The sequence below is a fragment of the Melanerpes formicivorus genome, unplaced genomic scaffold (assembly GCF_026170545.1).
Source record: "Melanerpes formicivorus ecotype bairdi unplaced genomic scaffold, bMelFor1.0.p_v2 SCAF_29, whole genome shotgun sequence".
Lineage (NCBI taxonomy): Eukaryota > Metazoa > Chordata > Aves > Piciformes > Picidae > Melanerpes > Melanerpes formicivorus.
The window spans coordinates 5,504,657-5,527,914 of NW_027142381.1; the positions used below are offsets into that span (position 1 = coordinate 5,504,657).

At 47.2% G+C, this 23,258-nt stretch overlaps 1 protein-coding gene across 1 annotated transcript; it reads right to left on the reverse strand.

Annotated features, from left to right (window-relative positions):
- Positions 1 to 1,016: 1,016 nt before the first annotated feature.
- VKORC1L1 (vitamin K epoxide reductase complex subunit 1 like 1) lies at positions 1,017 to 21,711 on the reverse strand. Its single transcript, XM_068154667.1, has 3 exons — positions 21,505 to 21,711; positions 7,078 to 7,187; positions 1,017 to 6,278 (listed from the first exon to the last, which is right to left on the reverse strand). Exons 1-3 carry the CDS (start codon positions 21,696 to 21,698, stop codon positions 6,052 to 6,054), a joined length of 531 nt encoding a protein of 176 aa, XP_068010768.1. The 5' UTR covers positions 21,699 to 21,711; the 3' UTR covers positions 1,017 to 6,051.
- Positions 21,712 to 23,258: the final 1,547 nt, after the last annotated feature.

Sequence of the window (23,258 nt, forward strand, 5' to 3'; positions counted from 1 at the left end):
ACCCAACCAACTGAAAATATGACACAGTACAAAACCCAGCAGCTAAACACAAAATGAATCTAAGTTCCTCTACATGAACATCACATTCCACCAATCCAAATGAGGTTTTCCAGTTATACTTCCCTAACAGTGCCACTATACTCAGGTCACAGCAAGGTGCCTGCAGGGTTACTGAAGAGCACAGTCTGCACAGCTTCTCTTGCTGGACAGAAGGTATGGGGCTGGCTGGGAGACTGAGGCTTCACAGCACTGAGGAAAGCTACGAAGCACCACTGCTGGGAGGAGACTCAACACCCTCCAGTACAGTAGAGAATCCATGCTACAGCAGCACATACATCTGCAGGTACTACATCACCTGAACTTTGAAACTATTTTGACTCACAGTACCAGAACTGCTGCAATTAGATGCAGTTTTAACTTCCAGCAGGGAAGGGCTTCCTTCATACTGAACTGTCACTATGCACTAGGTGACCCTGTAAGGTCCCTTCCAACCTGAATTACTCTATGAATATATAATCAAGGTTAAATTAGTTCTAAACCTTTGAGATGCTGGCCTGAAGCATTCCAGGGTAGGGTGATGTTTCAACTGACGTGCACATGCTACTTCAGATGCTAATGTAGCGTAGTAAAGTCCCTTTCAGGCTGCACACCAGTCTTGGAGGACTCTAAAGCACAGGCTTTAGCCTGTGAGTGGTTATGCCAGCACTCACAGAAGAGCTCAGAACACTTAGTCTGCAAACTTATTGCAACATCTCAGGGTTGTCCCAAGAGCAGCATCACCCCTAGCAGAATGACAAAACTGGAGGCTGCCCACTGAATGCTGGAAGATGCACAATGATGTGCTTCCAGAATTCTGACTCACAGATAACTGTGTCCAACTCTTGCTGCGACTACTGCTTCCTCAACCTGGCTTCCCAGTGACCAAAACATCTCCTCTCGTGTTGTGTGGTGACCAAACGTGGTACATTGAAAAGCAACAGACCTTCCACACACAAAATAAGGACACACATGTTGACTGCAGACTTCCAAACAAGTTTTCTTGAGTGGTTGAGGGGGAAAAGCAGCAGCACACTATCAACATTCCTTCTACTGTTAGGGCTACAGATTTCCTATGCAATTAACCCCCCAGAAGATAAAAGTCTAGCCACAGCAAAAAGACACTTACTCAAGCATACCATGGTAGAAGAGTGAATACTGTATTTAAACCCACTACCAGTGTTTGAAACTCATTTCAGCTTCTCAGTCTCTAGACTTAATGATTTGTAAGTCATTTTCTTCCCCATTTCAAGAGCCATGGCACACCAACATCGAAATACAGGTAAAGATTTGACATGAACTCGTGAGGGCTCAGAAAACCACTATGACAGCACACAGGGCTTGTGGTTGCAGAAGAACAAGTGATGACTTCCATTCAGCCCCACAGGAGATGCCAGGTTTAATATCCCCATGCCTGGGAAGCACACACTTGAGGTGTGGCTCCTGCTTGCTCTGAAAGCTCAGTGCAGTCATAGCCCCACGCCGCCTATCCAACCCTTCCCCTAACAGCTCTCTCCCCCGCCAACCCCTCAAATCCAGGGGAACATACAGCAGTTTCCAGGTGCTTTGTGATCTTGTTGGAGTTGAAGCAGACCTACAGAACCAGGGAATGGTAAGAGTAGCACGGTGGACAGGTTGGTTTGCACACTGCTCGGGGAATTGAACAGTCAAACCCCCAAGGCAGCGCTGCTCAACCTTTACACCCCCACGGTGCACAGCGTCCGGCAAGACAGGGCGAAGCTGCAGACAATGCTGTACCCTGGGATCTCTGGGGACCCCAGTGCTTTATCCCTCCTACTGCTAATAATGCCTGGCGGGGGGGAGGGAATAAAATAAAGTCACAACTTAGTACACTTCTAGAGACAGAATTACAGTACTGACTTAAACAGTTCCTAAGGCTCAGACCGAGTCCAGAAAGGCCTCTGATTGGGTTCATTCAAGCTCCTGACGGTTGGACTGCATGAATGCAGCGGTAAGAATGATTGCAGCAAGACATCCACAGGTCATTTCTACATTTATTTTTGTCTTTCTTTTCTTTCCTTTTTTTTTTTTTATATACCAAAAAAAAAGAGTTATGTGCAACAAATAAGAGTTCATACATATTTACATTGGGTTTTTTAACCTGTTAGCAAAATTGAATCCTAAACCTCCAGTAGGGAATCTCCCAACCTACGTTGATCGAGGGAACGGCTGCCCAATGGCTCCACTCAAAGGGGTGTTTCAGTTTGGAGTTTAAAGCACTGGGAATAAATAGTTGGTGGAACATACTATACAGAACACACACCTAATATTTAGGCCATGCTGAATACAGTTTTATGGTAACAACACTTTTCATCTTTCCAGGACCAGTTTTAATCTGGGTCATGTTTAAACAACACTGGCAGAACCAAAGCGATCAGATCTCTGTCGGCGACTTTAGCCCACAGCAATCAGGGGCATCGAGTGCTGCCTGAAGCACCTCACCAATCCTTCTGAACAAGTCAAGAGACTCTGTAGAGCAGAAGACAAACATGCTCCAGTCTGCAGAAGTCTCCTGGTAAGAGATTTGTTGGCTGTGGCAGGGAATGTTTCGTGGCCTTCACGTTGCAAACACTTCACAGTAAGAAACTTCCAAGCACGTTCGTTTCCTAAACGAGACTCGAATGCTTCGTTGGCCTTAAGAGTAGCAAGTACCTTACAGTAAGAGGATTCCAGGAATGTTTAATTCCTAAGCAGGTTTGGGGATGAGGTTCTTTTGCCTTTCCAATCCACCCCTCCCTGTAGAACTTCTGAGAGCCGAGGAGAAGGAAGAGCCCAAATTCAGAACCACTGTTCTTGTATCAGGAATTTTTCATTCTCCATTCTCATCAGTGTTAAAAACACAACCAGAGCAAGTGTGATGCCTCCCTGTCCCTCTGCCAGACCAGGTATTGTTTGCTAGCTTTTGTCCTTCAGGATTTACCTTTAGATTTGTAAGGGCTGAATTAACACCAACCACACATTTGTCTGGGCTGGGGGCAGGCAGGGGGGCAACTGCACAAAGCACTCATTTGATTTCCACCACCATCACGTTACTCATTGTAACCTCACTCATTTTACTGGAAGAAATATGCTGCTTCTATCATTGGGAGCAACAAGGAAAGGAGTCAAAGAACTGGAAGCAAAAAAGCCCAAATTTCTACTGCTCTACTATTATCTTGCCCTTTTCCAGGCCAGCTGCATTTCTGACACACGAGAGAGAAAGGAGGAGTGTTAGGGCCGGTTCTAGCAAATCACTTCCAGTAAAAAGTAACTGCAAGAAAAGCACACAAGACAAGAGAGTTCACAATTAAGGGATCAGATCTTGCAAGGTCGTGCACAAAAGTGTAGCTGCAAATTCCTCCAGAGACCAAAGTCAATTCCCATTTGATCCCCACGTGCAGACAACCCAGGAGCGCAGTCGCTGCTGCAAATCTGGCCCTAAACAACGTGACTAAACGAACAGAATGGACAGACTATGCCCACACAGACAAGCACAAGACACAGAGAAGTTAGCCAACACCTAAACTTTCAGCTGATGGGGCTTTTTCCCCCCCCCCCACCTCTTTTTGAATCTTTTGTGGTGGGCACCACACCCCAGGAACCGGACCAAGTGATCTTTGATGACACTTGTCTCCATTGCTGCTTGCTCCGAGGTATGAGCACGGCGACTAACCACAGCGGGCAGCACGCCGTCCCCTCTTCCTTGGATGAAGGAGATGCCTTTAGTGTAGATCACAGGAATGCATCCAGAGAAATCTGTACGACACATTGAACAGTGACATTGCCTCGAGGCTCGCCAGAGAACACAGTAAAGCCTGGAGGGACCAGCTTGACATCATTCACTCCCCTCACAGCAAAGTTCAAGGCATTTGAGAGACAGAACTAAACATCAAGACAAGCTTTAACTATACTCTGGTCAATACACAAATGCATTTAATGAACTGTTGTCTAAAACTCTTAGACAAAGAGGGACAAGAAATTTAGTGTTACATGCAACAGATGTTACTCATACCACAGAAGTCTATACATAAAAGCAGTTTCCACCTCCATCCTCGATATAAACCAGAGAACAATTACTTCAGTAGTAATTCAAATCCTATTTTGTGAACTCAAGGACTTTGTTTCCTCTAGGGAACACTGCATGTTTCACAGTCAAGTTTATCCTCAGCAACTTAGTGTTTATAATCCACTCTGCCACACCACACGTGTCTGACAGTTGTGTTTCAGAAGGAGGATCCTAAAATCAAACTAATCCTTTCGACAAATGGGTAAGCAGTTGGGAACGCTTCACGTTTAGAAGCTGACAAGGGCAAAAAGCAGCACAGCACTGGTTACAGAGTGGCTGAACCTACACATCGTGGTGTCACAGGGTCCAAAACACAAGGATTTCTCCTTTTGGAACCACACCATCAACCCTCTCATTGCATTAAGTTAACTGAAACAATACTGCTACCACTCCTCAGTCTAAAAACTAAACCACATCTCTTAATACTCCTCCATCCCCAGCAAATTCGCTGGGAGTTTTGTTTGTTCAGTCATTTTTAAAGCAAGGACACTTCTGCCTGCCAAGTTCAACACAAAGTATTTGGTTTAAGATTTTAAGACAGAAGGCACTTTTAACATTCAGCCTCAAAATACTGAGTGCAGAAACCACATTGACAGTTTTGTTCCTCTGTTGAAATCTGCAGTTCAATAGACTTTCTTTTCCCTCCCTCCCCAATTAGTTATTAGAAAGAGCAATGATAGCACTGTATCACATTTCATTTTCAGGAGCCCATTTCTTTACTTGTCCTGCTAAACAGGTTGCCCTTCCAAGGGATCTTCCGTGGGTCAGGACTAAAGTTCATTTCCCAATATAGCACAAACCAAAGATCCTGAGGAAGGATCAATTAACTGCTTCTCCAGAACACTGCTTGGTTATCCTGCTCAGTCAGTGGTTTCCACTGCAAATTGCAACTCTATCCTGCAGCACTCATAGCACATCAAGCATTAGTAACACTGGCTGTCTGACCCCATTTTAAAGAAGAAACAGCTCTGCATGGAAATGAAGTCCTTTCAAAGACCACACTTGGGATACACCAACCCCCAAAGCTGCACACAATAATATCCTGATGGCAGCTTTCCACTGACCACGTTAAGCTATTTTCATGCCGTACAGAAATTAACGAAGTGGTGGCTTAATGGACACGCTTCCAGGTTCCAGCTTTAATTCCCATGGTTTGTGACTGGAGAGGGGGGAAGAAAAACAAAAACACAAGAAGAGAAAAAAAAAATGGAACAACCCTCAGCCATCATCCTGCTGAAAGCACCAGCTGAGAGCGCAGCAGTAAGGTGTTCTCGACAGAGGTCGCTTCTTCCGTCGTGTCAGTCGACTATGAGCTGAGCACTGTCAGCTCCCAGGCTAACAAAGCTGATTGTACAGTGAGTTCTCCAGGGATGAAACCAATTCTTTCTAAGTTTTATTTACAGGAGAAGTCCTAGGCAGATCTAAGTCCATCAGCTGAAAAAAAACCAAACCAAACCCAACCCCCAAACCCAGTGAGACACATCCTGTAAACATGGCAACATTAAATATGGTAATGCTAGCCTAGAATATTTACTGTCATGATCACATCTTGTTATACCTGAATTTATATACAGGGTGTTTTATAGCAAGTGTTACCCACTTCACAAGTGGAGGGGGAAGAGACAGAGAGAGAGTGTCTAGGTTTTGCTGTGGCTAAAACTCCTTCAAAGTAAAGTTAAAGCTTGTCTTTGATTGTATTAGAGCTTTCTTTCGTCACCACATTTCAGTTGAAGATTAGCACACACACACACACACACCAAAGGGAGAGGAAATAATTAGCTAGGGCCCCCTTCAACTTTAGAATTAAAAATTCAGTTATGATTCCTGGGGAGGAGGGGGGAGGGGAGGGGGAAACAAAGTGTCTGATATGGAGAATAAAAAAATTACTGCAAAATAAACTTAAATGGAAGTTGGTTCTTCAGACTGTCAGTCACAAGTTCAAAGAGGCGTCACTCCTGTTTGGGTTGGAGCTGCCGTTTCCAGGCCTCGTTCAAATAAACTAGTCGTTTGTAGTTGATGATAAAGAGAATGAAGTTCAGCAAGTATGTGAGGACGCAGACAATGCAAAACTCCTTCAGCACGAAGTACAGAATGTATGCCAAGTACAATGACCCTACTACAGACACTATGGAGGATGTCATGAGGATTAGAGCTGCTACTGCACTTGCTGTCATACCTGCAACAAGAGAGAGAGAGTTACTACGGCTGCTCGGTTTCCCCCCCTTCCGCACACAGCAAATGGCCAAGGGCCAATTCCAGCTCAAGTCTGGAGCACAGTCTGTTTAAAACACCAAGAGGGGCTGACAAATCACTATGGGGAAGGGAGCTTCCAGGTTCTGTACCAGTCACAGTCTCACAGTATAACTAAGGTTGGAAGAGACCTCGAGGATCATCGAGTCCAACCTATCAACACAGACCCCATGACTAGACCATGGCACCAAGTGCCACGTCCAATCCCCTCTTGAACGCCTCCAGGGACGGTGACTCCACCACCTCCCTGGTCCTTTAACAAGAAGTTTGTGCAGTATCTACCATCTTCTGTATTGCTGAGGTTGCTGACGTAGTGTCTGTCGACATGAACAGCTTTGGAGCAGGCCACACAGTTAAAGCTGCAGGCACTCACTACACTCCCTGCCCTTCTCTCTGGCTCCTACCTCTGCTACTCCTGCACAGCTTGCAAATTCCATTTTTATCCCCTCTTTTCTATTGTGCAAGCCACCACTAGATATATTTAAAGTGAACACACCAGTGCAGCAGGTGTCAGGGCACATTATTAACAGCAAGGCAGGAGATAAACATCATGGCTTGTCATCAGCTGAGTTTTTAAGCCCTTTGGACAGATGTGCTAAGAATAAACAGGTGAAAAGCACAACCATTTATCTGGTTTCTTGCAGCCACTGCAACGTGTAACACGCTCCTCTCATGGCCACAGACCTGCTGTGTACTTTAGACTCTGAAGTGAGTTTGATACTTACCAAGCAGCATTTGTAGTATATAAAACACGAGTCCAAAAACACTGTTTGACTGATTTATTGCACTGTCCTTTCCAAAGATGGACCCCAACAGTCCGAATCCTCGACCCCATCTGCAAAACAATAAACCCAATTAACCTCTATTTGGGTGCCTACTGCTTTACATCACTGTTTGCAACTCATCACTGCTGGGAAGGGGAAAAACAAACCCAACCAACCACCAGACAGATCTATTCTGATGAGACAGGTCTGTAGGAAGAGCAGGGTTAAACTGGAAAACCAAGCAGCTTGCACCAAGGAGTGCACTAGGTACAGCTTCACCCCACACATTGCTGCTATCAGTTGGGGCATGTACCAGGAGCCACCAAGTGCACACAGCTGAAACGTCACCAAATACCATGTCTGCTTCCCAGGGTTGTAGTTTAAAGCTCTTTTATGAAGTGAACACTTCCTTCCTCCAACATCTGCAGCATTCCTCTCCAGCACCTTAAGTCCAACACATGCTCACCAGGCAGCTGAGGGAAAACGGTCCAGCTTGGTAACTGGCTGTTACCAGCTCTGCCAGCGCTTACCTCGCTGGCATTAGCAGAGCAAGCAAATCTGAACATATGCTTGCACTTCAGCTGCTCCTGATCAGTCTAACACCTCAGGAGGAACCCAAATCTGTCAAGCAGGCGAGCTGGGGATGGCACCATAACAAGCAGCACAGACCTCCTTTGCCAGAGCACATGCACAGTGTGACATCTTGAACCAGCACCTGAGCCACAACGTGACTTGCAGCACAAGCCCCACAAAACTGCTGCTGCAGTAAGAGGGGGTCTAAGATTAAACTAGCAAATGTATTTGTGCTGGAAACCATTCATGTTATGCCCTAAGGCATATCAGGCTGTTATTTGTAAAAGCAAAGTGAGGACTCAATTTATTAGCATCACTTGAAAACATGAAGAGAAGACAACACTGCTTTAACACAACTGAGTCCACAGGAGGACATCAGGACACCTGCCAGCATGTCTTTGGGTCATCAGCCAAGCACTGTCAAAATTAAAGGCTAGGTTCAATGTTACCAGCTGGTCACACAACTATGTAAAGGAATAAATCCACAACTCCTCACCACTGCTGCCACAGCAAACACCACAGTGCTACATCCAGGCCAAGACAAGTGAAGTCTCCAACCAGCTTGTTGTTGGTTCTGGTGAAGCAAGACACAGTACAGGCTTGCTCTGCACACACTACAGGAAAGTTGCTGATAGACTTCACCAGATGTCTGAGACCAGGGAGAGGCTACCATCCCACCCTGGTCTATTCTATTCCAAACCATTTCCTCACACAAGACAGGCACCACAGTCAGAACCGTTTTACACCACCTCCAAACCCACCTATTTGTGCAACATTTGCACAGCAAACTCAAATCAGTAATTCTAGTTCACATTTCACATTAACAATTAACATTCTATCCAAGTCCTGTGCTCTGCCCCTCAAGAATTAGGTACCAATTCCCAAACCCCACATTTACTGCATAAACAGTAAAAAACAGCCCCAAAAAGGTACTTTCAACTATTGTGGTCTCAAAACTTCTCAATGACTGAAGTGAAACTGAAGTGCAAACACAAAGCTTCAAGGCAGCACAGCTGCTGTACCACAGGGATGATGCCTCACATACCAGAGCTGCTGTAGGGTCAGGAAGACAACATTTAATTGCTGGGAGGAGCAGTGAATAATCCCAGTGTAAATTTGGGGCCATGAATCCATGGAGGACAAAGCTGGTGACAGATCCTCCCTCCAGCCTACAAAGATTTAGAGTCCCAGCTAGGGTAGAGCGATGCCTGGGGACAAAGTGATTCTGCACTTAACTCTGCTCTGCTAAGAGCTCACCTGGAGTATTGTGTCCAGCTCTGGAGCTCTCAATACAGGAAGGACATGGACCTGGTGAAGCAGGTACAGAGGAGGGCCATGAAAACAATCAGGGGGCTGCAATACCTCTCCTATGAGGACAGGCAGAGGGCACTCAGGCGGTTCAGCCTGGAGAAGACTCCAGGAAGACCTAACAGCAGCCTCCTAAACCTGAAGGGGGCTTCAAGAGGGCTGCAGAGGGACTGTTTCCAAAGGCCTGCAGTGATAGGACAAGGGGCAATGGTTTGAAACTAGAGATTTAGATTGGATGTTAGGAACAAGTTCAGTTACTGTGAGGGTAGTGGAACACTGCAAGAGGTTGCACAGGGAGGTAGTTGAGGCCCCAGCCCTGGAGATGTCCAAGGTCAGGCTTGAGAAGGCTTTGAGCAACCTGCTCTAGATGGGGATGTCCCTGCACACTGCAGGAGGTTGGACTAGATGACCTTTGGAGATCCCTTCCAACCCAAACCATTCCATGATACTACGAAAGTAGCACTGAGGATGGATACCAAAGGCCTGGAAAAAAGGGCAGCACTTCACAGCTAAGGGAGCCACTGAGGGCAAGATTTTGGAAGTCCAAACTCCAGGCACAAATAAGCAAACATTAAAGAAATACCCCAAGTGGCAAAGAATCTCAGCTATGGCAAGACTCTCCTCTCATGCACAGAATGTTATCTGAATTTTAAGCCAGAGCTGTTTATTTTTCAGCCTCACTTTGATAAGATGGGCCCAGCACATGTAACAGCTGTCTTCTGTGGTCCAGCTACCAAATGCAGTATTAAAGAGCCAGACAAAAACAGTATAGGTGTCAGTTTTTTCACTTCAAGTCTCTTTCCCTGTAGCACCACATTTATAGATGCTCCACATTACTACCTGCAGGTGCAAACTACTGTTCCAGACTGAGTGAGAAGTCTTTGTAGGGTGACTCTAAACTCCATTTGAACACTGAGCCCTTCTTTAGCAAGTGCAGAACTCAGAGTGGTTCCACATTAGCTTAAAGTAACTGCAGGATGCTGAATCCCTACCTCCTCCCTGCCCTAGCTGTAAGCTCTCATTTCTGATGCCTGGGAGATCCTGTGGTGTTTGAGAGCAAACTCAAGCTTTGAGCATGAATAACTTTAGACTCCAAAATTTATCTCTACAGTTATTCTGCAAGTGAATCATTGAATCATAGAATCAGTAAGGTTGGAAAAGACCTCAAAGATCATCAAGTCCAACCTGTCACCTAAGACCTCATGACTACTAAACCATGGCACCAAGTGCCACATCCAATCCCCTCTTGAACACCTCCAGGGACTGAATAAAAAGTTGCTCCTGGGAAGATAAGTTCAAGCCCTCCCTGACAGTCAGTGGTCCCAAGTCATCACTTAGAAGCTGCAAGGTCAGAGCACGGTGAAAGCTTTCTCCTCGTGCAGTAGTTAATTAAGTATCTGGTTGGCCTTGTAGCAGCTTTGAGGACATCAAGCATTAAATTTCAGCCCATGGAGTCCAGCTCTAATCCTGCATCTTATTCCACACCCTTCAGGACAGCTGAAAAGCCTGTGGTTTAAAACCAAGCACTTTTCCCAACCTTAAAAGCTTTGAAGTGTAAGGAAGTTTCCTGCTACAAGCTGAACAGCAAAAACACTTAGCCTGTGTGTTTCCCTTTCCAGCTCATTTCTCTACTGAGGAGGCTAAACCATCTCCTAATTCTACCAAAGGGCATCCCAAATCCCACTAAAATACACAATGAACCAAGCACTTTTACCAGCAATTGGGAGAAGGGCAAAGACCAAGTATGAAATCACCTTTTTCACACCAAAACTCAAGGGAATCACATCTGAGCTATGGCAACTTCAGAAGCCTAAGAACACATGGCAAGCAAATAGCAAGAAGACAGACTGCAGCCCTAACAGAAGGAACTTCAGCTAAAACATCATTAAGGGCCACAAGGATGATCAGAGGGCTGGAGCACCTCTCCTGTGAGGACAGACTGAAGGAGTTGGGGCTGTTCAGTCTGCAGAAGAGAAGGCTCCAAGGTGACCTCACTGTGGCCTTCCAGTATCTGAAGGGGGCCTACAGGAAGGCTGGGGAGGGACTGCTCAGGATCTCAGGTAGTGATAGGACTAGGGGGAATGGAATGAAGCTGGAGGTGGGGAGATTCAGGCTGGATGTGAGGAGGAGGTTCTTCACCATGAGAGTGGTGAAGCCCTGGAATGGGTTGTCCAGGAAGGTGGTTGGGGCCCTGTCCCTGGAGGTGCTTAAGCCCAGGCTGGATGAGGCTCTGGCCAGCCTGATCTGGTGTGGGTTGTCCCTGCCCATGGCAGGGGGGTTGGAACTAGATGATCCTTGTGGTCCCTTCCAACCCTGACTGATACTATGAATGCTCAGTGAAAAGGACTGAAGCCATGGTTTAGTAGTCAGGAGGTCTTGGGTGGTAGGTTGGACTTAATGACCTTTGAGGTCTTCTCCAACCTTATTGATTCTATGATTCTAAAGTGCTCTGAAGTTCTTCATGGGACTTGCCCTTCTCATAAAGGCCTACTGTTAGCTTGCATTCAGGTTTTGGACACAGAATGCTAACTAAAACCAACTGCCCTAATTAAAGAGCTGCTTGCACAGCCTGATAAAAGCTTAGTCCAACATCATCAGCTCCTGCCTGGTAATGATTTGTGGCTCCCTTCCCTGAAGCAGTCAAGTGTTGTGCTGTGAAAAGCAGGCTGAGGTCACCCTGAGTGATTCAGAGCACCATGACAAGCATCTGCCAAGCCTAACCTGTGCCACACCCCAGTTTCACTCCCATTTAAAAAGGGCAATCTGAGCTAACCTCAAGGAGGTTTTTCAATCAATATTTAAGGTGTCTTCCTGCATGTTTCATGGAGCTCAAATTCCCTCTCTGTTCAGGCTGGCCACCAGCTTCACTGCCCATCTGCAGGTGCAACTCAGTGTTCTTTAAAACAGCTTCCAGAAGTGGTTCAGGAAGTCCAAGGAGGTGTTTAGAACCGTTGAGGTAGCTCCCTAACAGCTGCACTTGAACACCACGGGGGCTGAGTGCAATGTGCATTTCCTTTCAGCAAAGGAGGTCTTTGCAATTCTTATCCCCCCTCGAGGCAGTGTCCCTTTTCATCTGTGGCAGCTGACACAGCTCAGAAGTGTTGCAGTTTTACAAGTTTAAAGAAGTATTTCCCTGCACTTAACACTTCCTAACAGGAAGACAAGGAATGAGGTAATGTTGATCCACAAGTGACATCCCTCCAAGACCTCTTCTGCACAACTCTGAACATGGAACATGTTCTGGGAGTACACTTCACCTCTAAACGTTTCACTGTCATTCAGCAGGGACACCACCACTGGCTGAAAGGCCTGAGAGAGCCTCAGGCAGGGCACTAATAACTCCATCATTGTAAAAGGACAAGGAACAACCTATAACAAGTTAAAGGCTGAGAGAGTGTTAGCTCGAAAAGCAACAGAACTCCAAGCCTGACAAAGTCCAAACAACAAACAAGCGCAGCCAAGAGCCTGATGATTCATCTGCTCTGTAAGAAGTGCTATCTTGTTTGTTCCAGCCAAGCACCCCAACTCTGGCAGTCATCTGCAGATGTTTTTAAGGGCTTTTACAAACAGGTCCTTCACCAAGACATTCTCCTTGACCTCAGTTATCATTATGTTAAGAATCAGCTCAGGAAACTTCTGAATTGGGGTTTCACCTGCATCACTAAAGCTCAGCAGCCCACCTTGAAGCTTTCCAGAGTGCAGCTAGATGCTTTCTGAACACATACTTTTGACTTCCACAACATCCTCTGGTGATGAATGCCAGAATCACCTCCATTTTACTTGGCAGTCCTTAATCCTCATGTCAAGGAAAGAACTAACTACAGTACATTCATTTTAACATGAAAATAACCATGCCAGACCAGGTCAATCCCAGCTTCAGCAAGCTGTGAGGAGCAGGTGCTCTGAACAAAGCACACATCATAGTGTCAGGGTTGGAAGGGACCACCAGGATCATCTAGTTCCAACCCCCCTGCCATGGGCAGGGACATCCCACACTAGATCAGGCTGGACAGAGCCTCATCTTAAACACCTCCAGGGAGGGGACCTCAACCACCTCCCTGGACAACCCATTCCAGGGCTTCACCACTCTCATGGTGAAGAACTTCATCCTCACATCCAGCCTGAATCTCCCCACCTCCAGCTTCATTCCATTCCCCCTAGTCCTATCACTACCTGAGATCCTGAGCAGTCCTTCCCCAGCCTTCCTGTAGGCCCCCTTCAGATACTGGAAGGCCACAATTAGGTCACCTCAGAGCCTTCTCTTCTCCAGGCTCTCTTCCCAGCTCCCATTCTAATCTCCTAAATGTCTAGCTGGAAATGCTATCAAATCCTCCAGGAGACCAGATAATTAAATGGCAGGTATGATTCAACAATCAGGAAACACTCTTTGTGCAGCAGCAGGTTTTCCAACACACATCTCACTCAACTTTGAGGTTTGCTGCAATGGAAAGGGCAAAAAAGATTAATAAAGAAACCAACTTAGGATACTTTCAGAGCTACAAGTGAAGGCCTCAAGTTTTGTTTCCTGAGGAGCAGATTAAAGGCCCTCATTTCAGGAGTCTTTTTCATTCCATAAGCTTTGTTTTGTTATCATCAACAGGCATCACTGATCACTTTGCAACCCTGAAGGAATAAATACCAGTTTCTAATGGAATCCAGCTGAGCCCTGACAAGTGATGTGCACCTCTCCTCAAGTGTCACCTGCTTTCTGAGGTAGTCAAGGCACAGAATGGAAGTTGTCAGGAGGGGAGCAGAGCTTTCACCTTCAGTGAAAAGTTCATATAAAGGTCAAAGGATCTGCAGCATGTTAATGCTTTCCAATCTTAAACCCCAGTTGCAGCTTCTTGGTGGCTTCCCTGGAGGATTTTGGATGCAACTCAGCTCGTGGTTCCAAGCTTGCTGAGGCCACTCTAACAGTTAGTTTTCAAATATCAAGGCAAATCCTTCAATTAGAAGCCATGAGAGGGCAAGGAGATTTAAAAAATCCCTGCTTGGAAACCTGCCAAGGGTGCTCAAAACCAACCTATTTACCATGATTTATCATTTATCATACACCAAAGGGATTTTGTTCTACATATCCTCCTGTCCTACCTCAGAAACAGCAGGGGAAGCAGTGTCTGCAGCAGCAAACTGTCACCCAGACAGTGGTTAATTATTTTAGAGCAGTCCCTACAGCAGCTCTGGTTATTCAAGCTACAAGGCACCAGCATTGTATTCCTTCTCCATAATCCCTTTTATCAAGCTACCAGAAAGGAAGGCTGGATTTGAACTAGAGGCACACTGTAAAATGCATTCTGCATCAGACAAAACAATTCTCAGCCCTCTTGCTCACTGCAGCCAAGCTGAAAATGAGACAGTAACGAAATGGACTGCACCAGCCTCCAGCATTAAGGCATCAGTTCTGCACCATGGAGGGGACAAAATAATCACTTGAAGCATCAGCTTCTGCTGCTTTGGGCACCAGATTTGGAACTAATGAAGCTGGCTTTCCACAAACATTGTTGAAGACCTTCCTTCCTCCTCCAGCACATGGAATAACTTTGGGATCCCTCCCAGCTGACACCCTGCACCTGCACCCTGCCTCCCCAGACCATCCCACTCTCTGTCAGCTCTGAGTCTTTGTTGTCTGGCTGGCAGAGCAAATGGACAGATCACCTTGGCTCATACAGCAGGGTAGGTTTTGCCCCCTTCAACAGAAGTCTCTCTCTTTCCTCCCTGTTGGCCCTGGATCTGCTTCTACATAACTTTGACAACTTGAATCCTTTTAGACTTCTCCATGAAAGGTGGAGGGGAAAAGTAAAATTAATGCACACAAACCCAAAAGCTTCTTTACAAATCAGACTTTAAAAGGCAGAGTGCAACAACTTTTCTTGGCCTTAAGTTGTCTGCACTTCTTTTTTGGCTCAGCATCCTTAGCTGTAAAACTTTTATTACACTCATCTAGCTACAGCTGTGAAACTCACCATCATCTTGAACCTGCTGGAGCAAAGTGGAAGGAACTAGACAGATTCTGTCTGATTTCCCCTTGCCTCATCAACAAGCTAGACGTCTTCAAACCTTCCCTCAGACAGCAAAATCGACCCAAATCCTTGCTACAAAATGACAGAAGCAGCACAATTACACCTGCTATCTACCCATCTGCAGGCCTCAGAAATCAACACCTGACTTTAAATCACAGCTGAGGCTCAGGAGGTGTTTACACTTTCACGTAAACTACTTTGGCAGCAGCTGCTCCATGTCCTGCCCTTCAGCAGTCCAATCAAGCTTTTTTTTTCCTCCCCCCCCCATACAGATTCAAAGATGCTCAACAAGAACAATAGCTTGGCTCAGGTTAAGGAAACTACTGATCAAAGAGTAAAGACTTGCCAAGAAGGTGACATTTTAACAAAGCACACAGGCCTGGTTTGCCTGCACTGGGTCACAAGGGACTAGAGCTTCCCCTTCTACACTACCTGCCTAAAGCCACCTTTGCCATTTCTCACCTTACCTTGGCCACTAACGACTGCAGTTGTCAGCCTCAGGCATTCCTGAATGCCTGCTCATGAGAAGAAAGAAATGCTGGGACATGAGGAACTTGCCATCAATATGAAAGATAACTGCTACATATAACCTGGAATCAAGCAAATTGACAGACATCAACTTTACAGGAACTGCCCCACAGCAGAACTGAATGGGCACTTGCAGTATAAAGATCAGGCTGGGGAAGAGGCCAGAGAATGAAGCTGGAGGTGGGGAGATTCAGGCTGGAGGTGAGGAGGAAGTTCTTCCCCATGAGAGTGGTGAAGCCCTGGAATGGGTTGTCCAGGGAGGTGGTTGGGGCCCCATCCCTGGAGGTGTTTAAGCCCAGGCTGGATGAGGCTCTGGCCAGGCTGATCTAGTGTGGGGTGTCCCTGCCCAGGGCAGGGGGGTTGGAACTAGATGATCCCTGTGGTCCCTTCCAACCCTAACTGATGCTATGATACTTTTAAGTTGTTTTCCCCATGCCCAATTTCCTTAGACAACGTGGTGGTGGTTGTCAGCTTGCTCTCTGTCAGAGTCTGCAGTCTTTAAAGATGCACCAAAACAACAGCTCAGGCAAGGTGTGCTTCACTGGAGAACCAGCACTGGTCAAGGTTTTAACTGCAACATCTCACAGCATAATGAGTAAGCTCTACAGCAGCATAATTACACTCACACAGCACAGAGCTGAAGACTGAGAAAATGTCACAGGAGTGAGAAAATCAAATGTAACATTTACATGGGTCTGAATTCCCTGCCTGAAACGATCTGTGAAGGTGAGCAGAGCACCACAGTGACACTGCAGTTGTCACAGGCCAGGCTTGGCAAATCCAGTGGAACAACTGCCTGTCTGCACAGGTCTGTCCACACAGGCAAAAGGTTACCAAAGGACATTTTTGAGAACTACCAGAAGATAACTTTGATGCCTGGCCTAGAAGACCTAAGGCAGGCCTGCATTCTTCAGAACAGGCAGAGTAACTCCAATCATTCATAGTATCATTCAGGGTTGGAAGGGAGCACAAGGATCATCTAGTTCCAACCCCCCTGCCATGGGCAGGGACACCCCACACTAGATCAGCCTGGCCACAGCCTCATCCAGCCTGGGCTTAAACACCTCCAGGGACAGGGCCTCAACCACCTCCCTGGACAACCCATTCCAGGGCTTCACCACTCTCATGGGGAAGAACCTCCTCCTCACCTCCAGCCTGAATCTCCCCACCTCCAGCTTCATTCCATTCCCCCTAGTCCTATCACTACCTGAGATCCTGAGAAGTCCCTCCCCAGCCTTCCTGTAGCCCCCTTCAGATACTGGAAGGCCACAATTAGGTCACCTCGGAGCCTTATATATATACAATATATACACAATACAAGAGGACAATTCTGTTGCACACTGACAAAGTCCAGCACAGGGAATCCCTGAAGCAGATTATATCCAGAACACAGACTCTTACAATCCTACTTTGTCTTTAGAGCTTCTTCAGCAGTGGAGCACTGCATCCAGTTCTGGGCTCCCCAGTTCAAGAAGGGCAGGGAACTGCCTGGAAGGGTACAGCAAAGGACTACAATGATAAGAGGACTGGAACAGCTGTCTCAGGAAGAAAGGTCAGAGGACTTGGGACTTTTTAGCCTGCAGAAGAATGAGAGGAGACCTCCTCAATGCTTATAAATACTTAGAAGGATGGGTGTCAGGAGGATGGTACCAGTGGTGCCCAGCAACTGGACAAGTGGTAATGGGCACAAACTTGAACATACAAAGTTCCACCTAAACACAAGGAGGAACTTCTTCACATTGAGGGTGGTGGAGCACTGGAACAGGCTGCCCAGAGAAGTGGAAGAGTCTCCTTCCCTGCAGTCATTCAAAGCCCACCTAGATGCCATCCTTTGCAACCTGCTCCTGCTCTGGCAGAGGGGTTGGACTAGATGATCTCCAGAAGTCTCTCCCAACCTCTGTTATTCTGTGATCCAGTAAGTCAGCCAAAGGTGTTAACCTAGGTCAATATTGACTATTTCCAAAGCTCTTCACTCACACAGCTAGCCAAAAGCCACAAATATTGCTAAAGATATACAGCAACATGTGCCCTTTGGTCCTTCATGCCAGCTGTCTTAAGTCTGCATTGAAGCTGTCACAGCATTAACACATACCAGGCTACAAAGCAGCCTTCAAAATGAACCATCCACTGACATCCCCTGCAGGAACCTTAAATCAAGACAGAAAGTAGAAGCACATCAGAAGACCCAGAAGTCTCCTAGAGCATGCAAACAGCTTCACAAAGCACAGAGCTCACTGCTCAAATACCACATTGATCTTTCAAGCCATTCTGCTATCCCTAGAACTTCAAACTTGCCTATTAGTTTAATTCTCTCTGTGAAACTGTAACAGTACAACCAGAAAGCTTTTTCAGGAACTGCTGCTAGCCAGTTCCATTATAAATGAAGCCATTCTTGCCACTTCATTATTCTCAAGTATAAGCAAGCAACTCACTTAAAACACCTACAGCAATTGCCAGATGAAAACACTAGGCAAGTTCCCTAATACCTTCCCTTATTCCTGCTTGGAAAACAACAGTGGTCATTACCCAGCCCCTGAGCTGTTTTCTTCTCAGAGCTATTTAGTGAACTTTCCCCATGATAAATGCTTGAAATATGCTTGCCCATTAATATCTTGAATAAGGGATACCAGGAAGGCATATCTTCCAACAATCTTGCTGATGAGTCAGCCTCTGATATGACTTTTCCATGCTCCTCCCTCTGCATGCTGCTAATCTTTACAGTTCTGCTCTCATTGTTGTGCCAATACCACACTTGGCTTAAAAGCAAGCCTTGAAACACAAACAAGCTTATTGGTGGGGGAAAAGAGTAATATCCTCCCTGAAGACCAGAACTGAGTTCTGAAGTAATTCAGCTCAAGGAATTAAGACACTAATTTATCCTAATTATTCCATGCAGTCAAAATGAATCCCAACACCATGCTGTACCCTTCAGAGTTCATTCCACTGCCAGAGTCAACATCAGAAATGTTAAAATCATTAGTCAGGTTAAGTTCCATTAGCAAATCTAGTTTAAACAGCCTTACAACCAAGGGAACACTCTGGAAGACAATAAAAGCCACAAAGTGGCCTTCCAGTATCTGAAGGGGGCTGGGGAAGGACTGCTCAGGATCTCAGGTAGTGATAGCACTAGGGGGGATGGGATGGAATGGGATGGGATGAAGCTGGATGTGGGGAGATTCAGGCTGGAGGTGAGGAGGAAGTTCTTCCCCATGAGAGTTGGTGAAGCCCTGGAATGGGTTGTCCAGGGAGGTGGTCGAGGCCCCATCCCTGGAGGGGTTTAAGACCAGGCTGGATGAGGCTCTGGCCAGCCTGATCTAGTGTGGGGTGTCCCTGCCCATGGCAGGGGGGTTGGAACTAGATGATCCTTGTGGTCCCTTCCAACCCCAGCTGATACTATGATACTACAGGTGCAGCTCTGTCACACATTTAACTCAGCTCATCAAATGATTTGGGCTGAATGAGAAAAGAAAAGGTTGACAAACACATCTACATCGTGCATGAAAACTCTGGAGCACCAGATCTGAAGTGCTGCTGTTGGGGTGGGATCCAAACAGAACTTAAAAGCTCCTTGTAGAAATCAAGCCTCAGAGAAACTTGGGTGACAGGCGGTGGCCACAAGGAATGCTGCGCTGGACAGAGGGAGAGCGACTGAGGGGCAGGGAGCTGAGGCAACAGGGATAAGAAGATTAATTTCTTTCAATGCTATTCTCCCTTCCAAGTTTAACAGCTTGCCCTCTTGTCTTGGTTTTAAAGCAATACTCCTTTTTGGTCTGTGTCCTGCACGGCACTGCAAGCACATTCTTCTCCAAATATGGTTTGACTGAACAGAACTTGCACACTCCTTTGCCACAACTCCTTTTACCACCTGCTCTAATCATCATGAGCTACCCTGGCATTTGCAATTCCTCAGTCTTTAAGCATGATTCCCCTAGCAACTGCTCACGAAATTTAACTTGGTTCCAGCCCTAACTGTTCATACTATTGCACAGAATTCCTGCAGGAAAGGATTCACAGATCTCACCACGGCGCAGCCAACGTTTCAGCTGCAGCACTGCTAAGGAGCACCGTAATTAACAAGCATCATTCCACAATTAGAAATACCTGAGGATATAATTGGAATGATTGTCCTTCTCCAGAGTGTTCAGTAAACAGGCATTGGAAACTTCAAACTCCCTGTCTCAACAGCAGCAGTTGCACCAATAAAAAGCTAACAGAGGGCCAATTCTGTCCACCAGCCTCCTTCGGTACTTAAATCCCTGCTGTTCTCTTTATACCTCTGTAGCTGTGGTAAGCTTTAGACTACTGACAGTAATTTTGTGGTTTAACCACAGCAGCCTATGCATGATTTTAATTTAAAAGTCTGAGTTATCTGGCACACCTATGGAAGTCTTCTTCCTGTTTAAATCTAAGCTTCTCCTCTCAGGCCACTTCTCAATTACAGACACAAGCACCTTCACAAACTGAAGGTCACCTGCTGAGAGGCAGAAAAGTAGAGTTGAAGCCCTCATTCAATCACAAGAGCCTCCTTTCAGGCATTCATAGATACACATCTCTCTGCAACATATAACACAATCCCACTTCGGGCACCCCACAAGCGTTCTTAAGAGTTCCCTGCATGTTTTGCTTAAACAATTTAACCTGTTCCCACCCGGACAGAACACGTGCACCTCCTCCCTCACTGCTAATGCAGCAAATGTCTTCACAAAACCCGTGGCAGCTTTTATACAGGTTACACTGAGAGGAAAAAGCAAAAGCTTGAGTACTCCTGAGTGAGTACTTGACAGCAGCATCCTTCTCATCAGAAAAAATAAAGGCAGCATTTAATACATACATTTGCTGGTGAACTAAAACCCTCCCCAGCTCCTTGCCTAAGGATACCACTGGCAAATGTCTTTACATGCATACATACACACAGAACAGCTCTGAGATTGCTGGACAAACCACTTTATTTCTTTGGTTGAAACATCTGAATATGCTTCAATGAGGGTTTCTTAGCCAAATTACACCCTAAACTATTTCCCACAGCATATTGAATATTGCATATTCATATTGCATATTGAATAGCATATGAAACTATATTCATATTAGTAGCTCTTGTAAAGGTATAGCAATAAAGAGACTTAATCTGCTGTAATTCAATCAATTAGTTACTTGCCAACAAGCCAAGCCAGCAGCTTATTAAAATTTATACATTGACTCTCTGAACAGAAAGAAAAAAACCCCACTGGCCTTTGGAAAACAACTGCTAAATTGATTACTGACAGGAAACCTGTAAAACAAAGCAGGACCTGGACTGTGCTTTTGCTGCTGAGGCAGGCAACTCTTGAATTAAACACTTCCTCTGTACCATGAGGGCATCTTCTGTGCTGCCAGGTCGCATTACAATGAAAAGGCAATCCAGACACTCCAGTTAAAACAACCCAGTGCCATCCATCCGCAGTTGTACATGTTTACGTTGGCCTCGATCACTAGTCACACCTACAGCATTTCACTCCCATACATCTACCAGCAAAACGCCTGCCATTCCAGCTAATTGCCGTTGATTACAACACAGAAATTGCGGGTGCCTCACCCTGCAGCCCCAAACCCCATTCCCACACCGGCTCTCCAGCGAAAACCCTGCCTAGACTCGGAGCCCTGACGACCCCCTGCTCGGCCTGCCCACCCTGCGGCCCCCAGCAGGGTCCCAGCTGCCCAGCCTCCCCCATGCCCCAGACAAGCGCTCCGCAGGACGTGCCCGGCACGCAGCCGCAGGCTCTGGCTGCCCGCACGCTCCACCAAGCCCTCCCATCGCCGCCCCCCTCCGAGAACCGGCCCAGACCCCCCAACGCCCAGCGCCTTCACCCCCAAGGCAACGGGGGCAGTACTCCTCGACCAGGCCTCACCGTTCCCCGCGTCCCTTGCCCCTTCTCCCCGCGGCGGCCTGAGGCGGCGGCGGCGGGTCCCATCCCCGTCTCACCTGGAGGTGATGGCGGCGGAGCAGCGGACCCGCTCGCTGAGGTCGCACAGAGCCTGGTAGTGGAGATCACGGCCCTTCTCCCGCTCCAAGTGGCAAGCGTAGAGGGAAAGCAGGATGCCGGCCGCGCAGACGGCGGAGCGGGCCACCCGCTCCCAGCGCGGCACCGAGACTCGCAGCAGGACGGGCGCCGCCATCTTACCCCCTCCCTCCGCCTCAGCCCGCTACGCGCGCCCGGCGCAGTCGAGCGGCGCACGCGCGCCCACACCTTATTGGCTCGCTGGGCGGGCGTGGTCCCTCCTCCCCGCCCACGCCGACCGCGCCGGACGTGGCGCTCCGCGACGACGTCACGTCAGGCCAGGGCGGGGGAGGAGGAGGCGTGGCGCGGTCTCCTGGTGTGGCGCCGTCTGGCGGGCAACAAGCAGCAGGGCAGAGCGCTCCGCCCCCGGACCGGGCTGTGCTCCTCGTTCCTGCTATGGGCAGGGAGATGAGGGTCTTTTTTCAGCCGCTTTTCACCTCAAACCTGGGCTGTTTCAGAGTGCTGCAGTACCAGGCGCGGCTGAGGGGACCCTCACGGCTGAGGTGACGCTTCACTACGGCTAAGGCAGTGTCGGCCTCTTAGGTACTCCAGTGAGCACTCCAGGTTTTTACCAGGATTTTGGACAGAATGCACCAAACTGCTGCCTGCTGTGCAAAGGGCTCTTGCTGACGGCTGGTTTCGTTACCAGAGTTCGCCCTGAGGCTTTCTGGGATGCATGATTTGGACAGGCGATGTAAAAAGTGCATTAGAAGTTTGTTTTTCCTAGCACCCTCCCGAGCTTGGTGCTCTGCCTGGCTCTGGAGCAGGCGCTGGGACATTCCCCTGAATCCCTCTCAGCGTAGTCTTTGGAGGGATACACTTGAGCAATGGGATGTCATCATCTGTTTCCCAGATCTAGGATACCATTCCTATCATACCCCTAAACACAGGCAACAGACCTGGGAGCTGATAACACTGGTCAGAATCGGGTGGCTACAACCACAAACAACCAGGGCTGGATCCTTTTTCTTTTGTATGCCTGGTTTCTATCGAGTGCCATCAGTATCTGGCTGTAGATTGAGGACGAGCTGATATCTGTCTACCAACATAAGTCTAGTAGCTGAAGACACAATAATCTCTGCTCCCTGTAAACACCCATCATACCCACCATCAGTGCTTTAGTTTAAGGATGGCCAGCAGCTACTCCTTCTTCTTCCCCTCCCCATCTCCTTGCACACTCACTGTTGCTGGGCACTAGCAGATGGAAGAGGCAGTCGGCACACACAATGAAGCCCTGCAAGCTTTCCCAAGGAAAGCAGGAGGACAAAACACAATGGCAGCATTCATGCTGTCAGTCATGCCATCCGTGCCTCCATTGTTCTGCAAAACAAAGCAGATTCAAAGAGAGACATGTAGCAAAACGACTTCAGGAACATAAAAGGAATCCCTCTGCCAGCAGAGAAGAAAAGAGAGAGAGAGAGAGAGAGAGAAACTGAAAACAATTAAAAGGAGTTAAAAAAAAATATTTATTTGAACTCTAGTTAGTGTATAAAGCAAATGAAAAATATTCTGCTCTCTATCCTGGACCTTAGTGGGGATAAGGGGAGAGAGACAGTGGGAAAGGAGTGGAGATGACCAAGACATGAGAGGCAACTGAAAAGAGAACAGATGTACTAAAGCTGCAGGAAAAGAAACCACCCCCATGTTTGGCCCTTAAATAAGATGAGGTTTAGCTGAA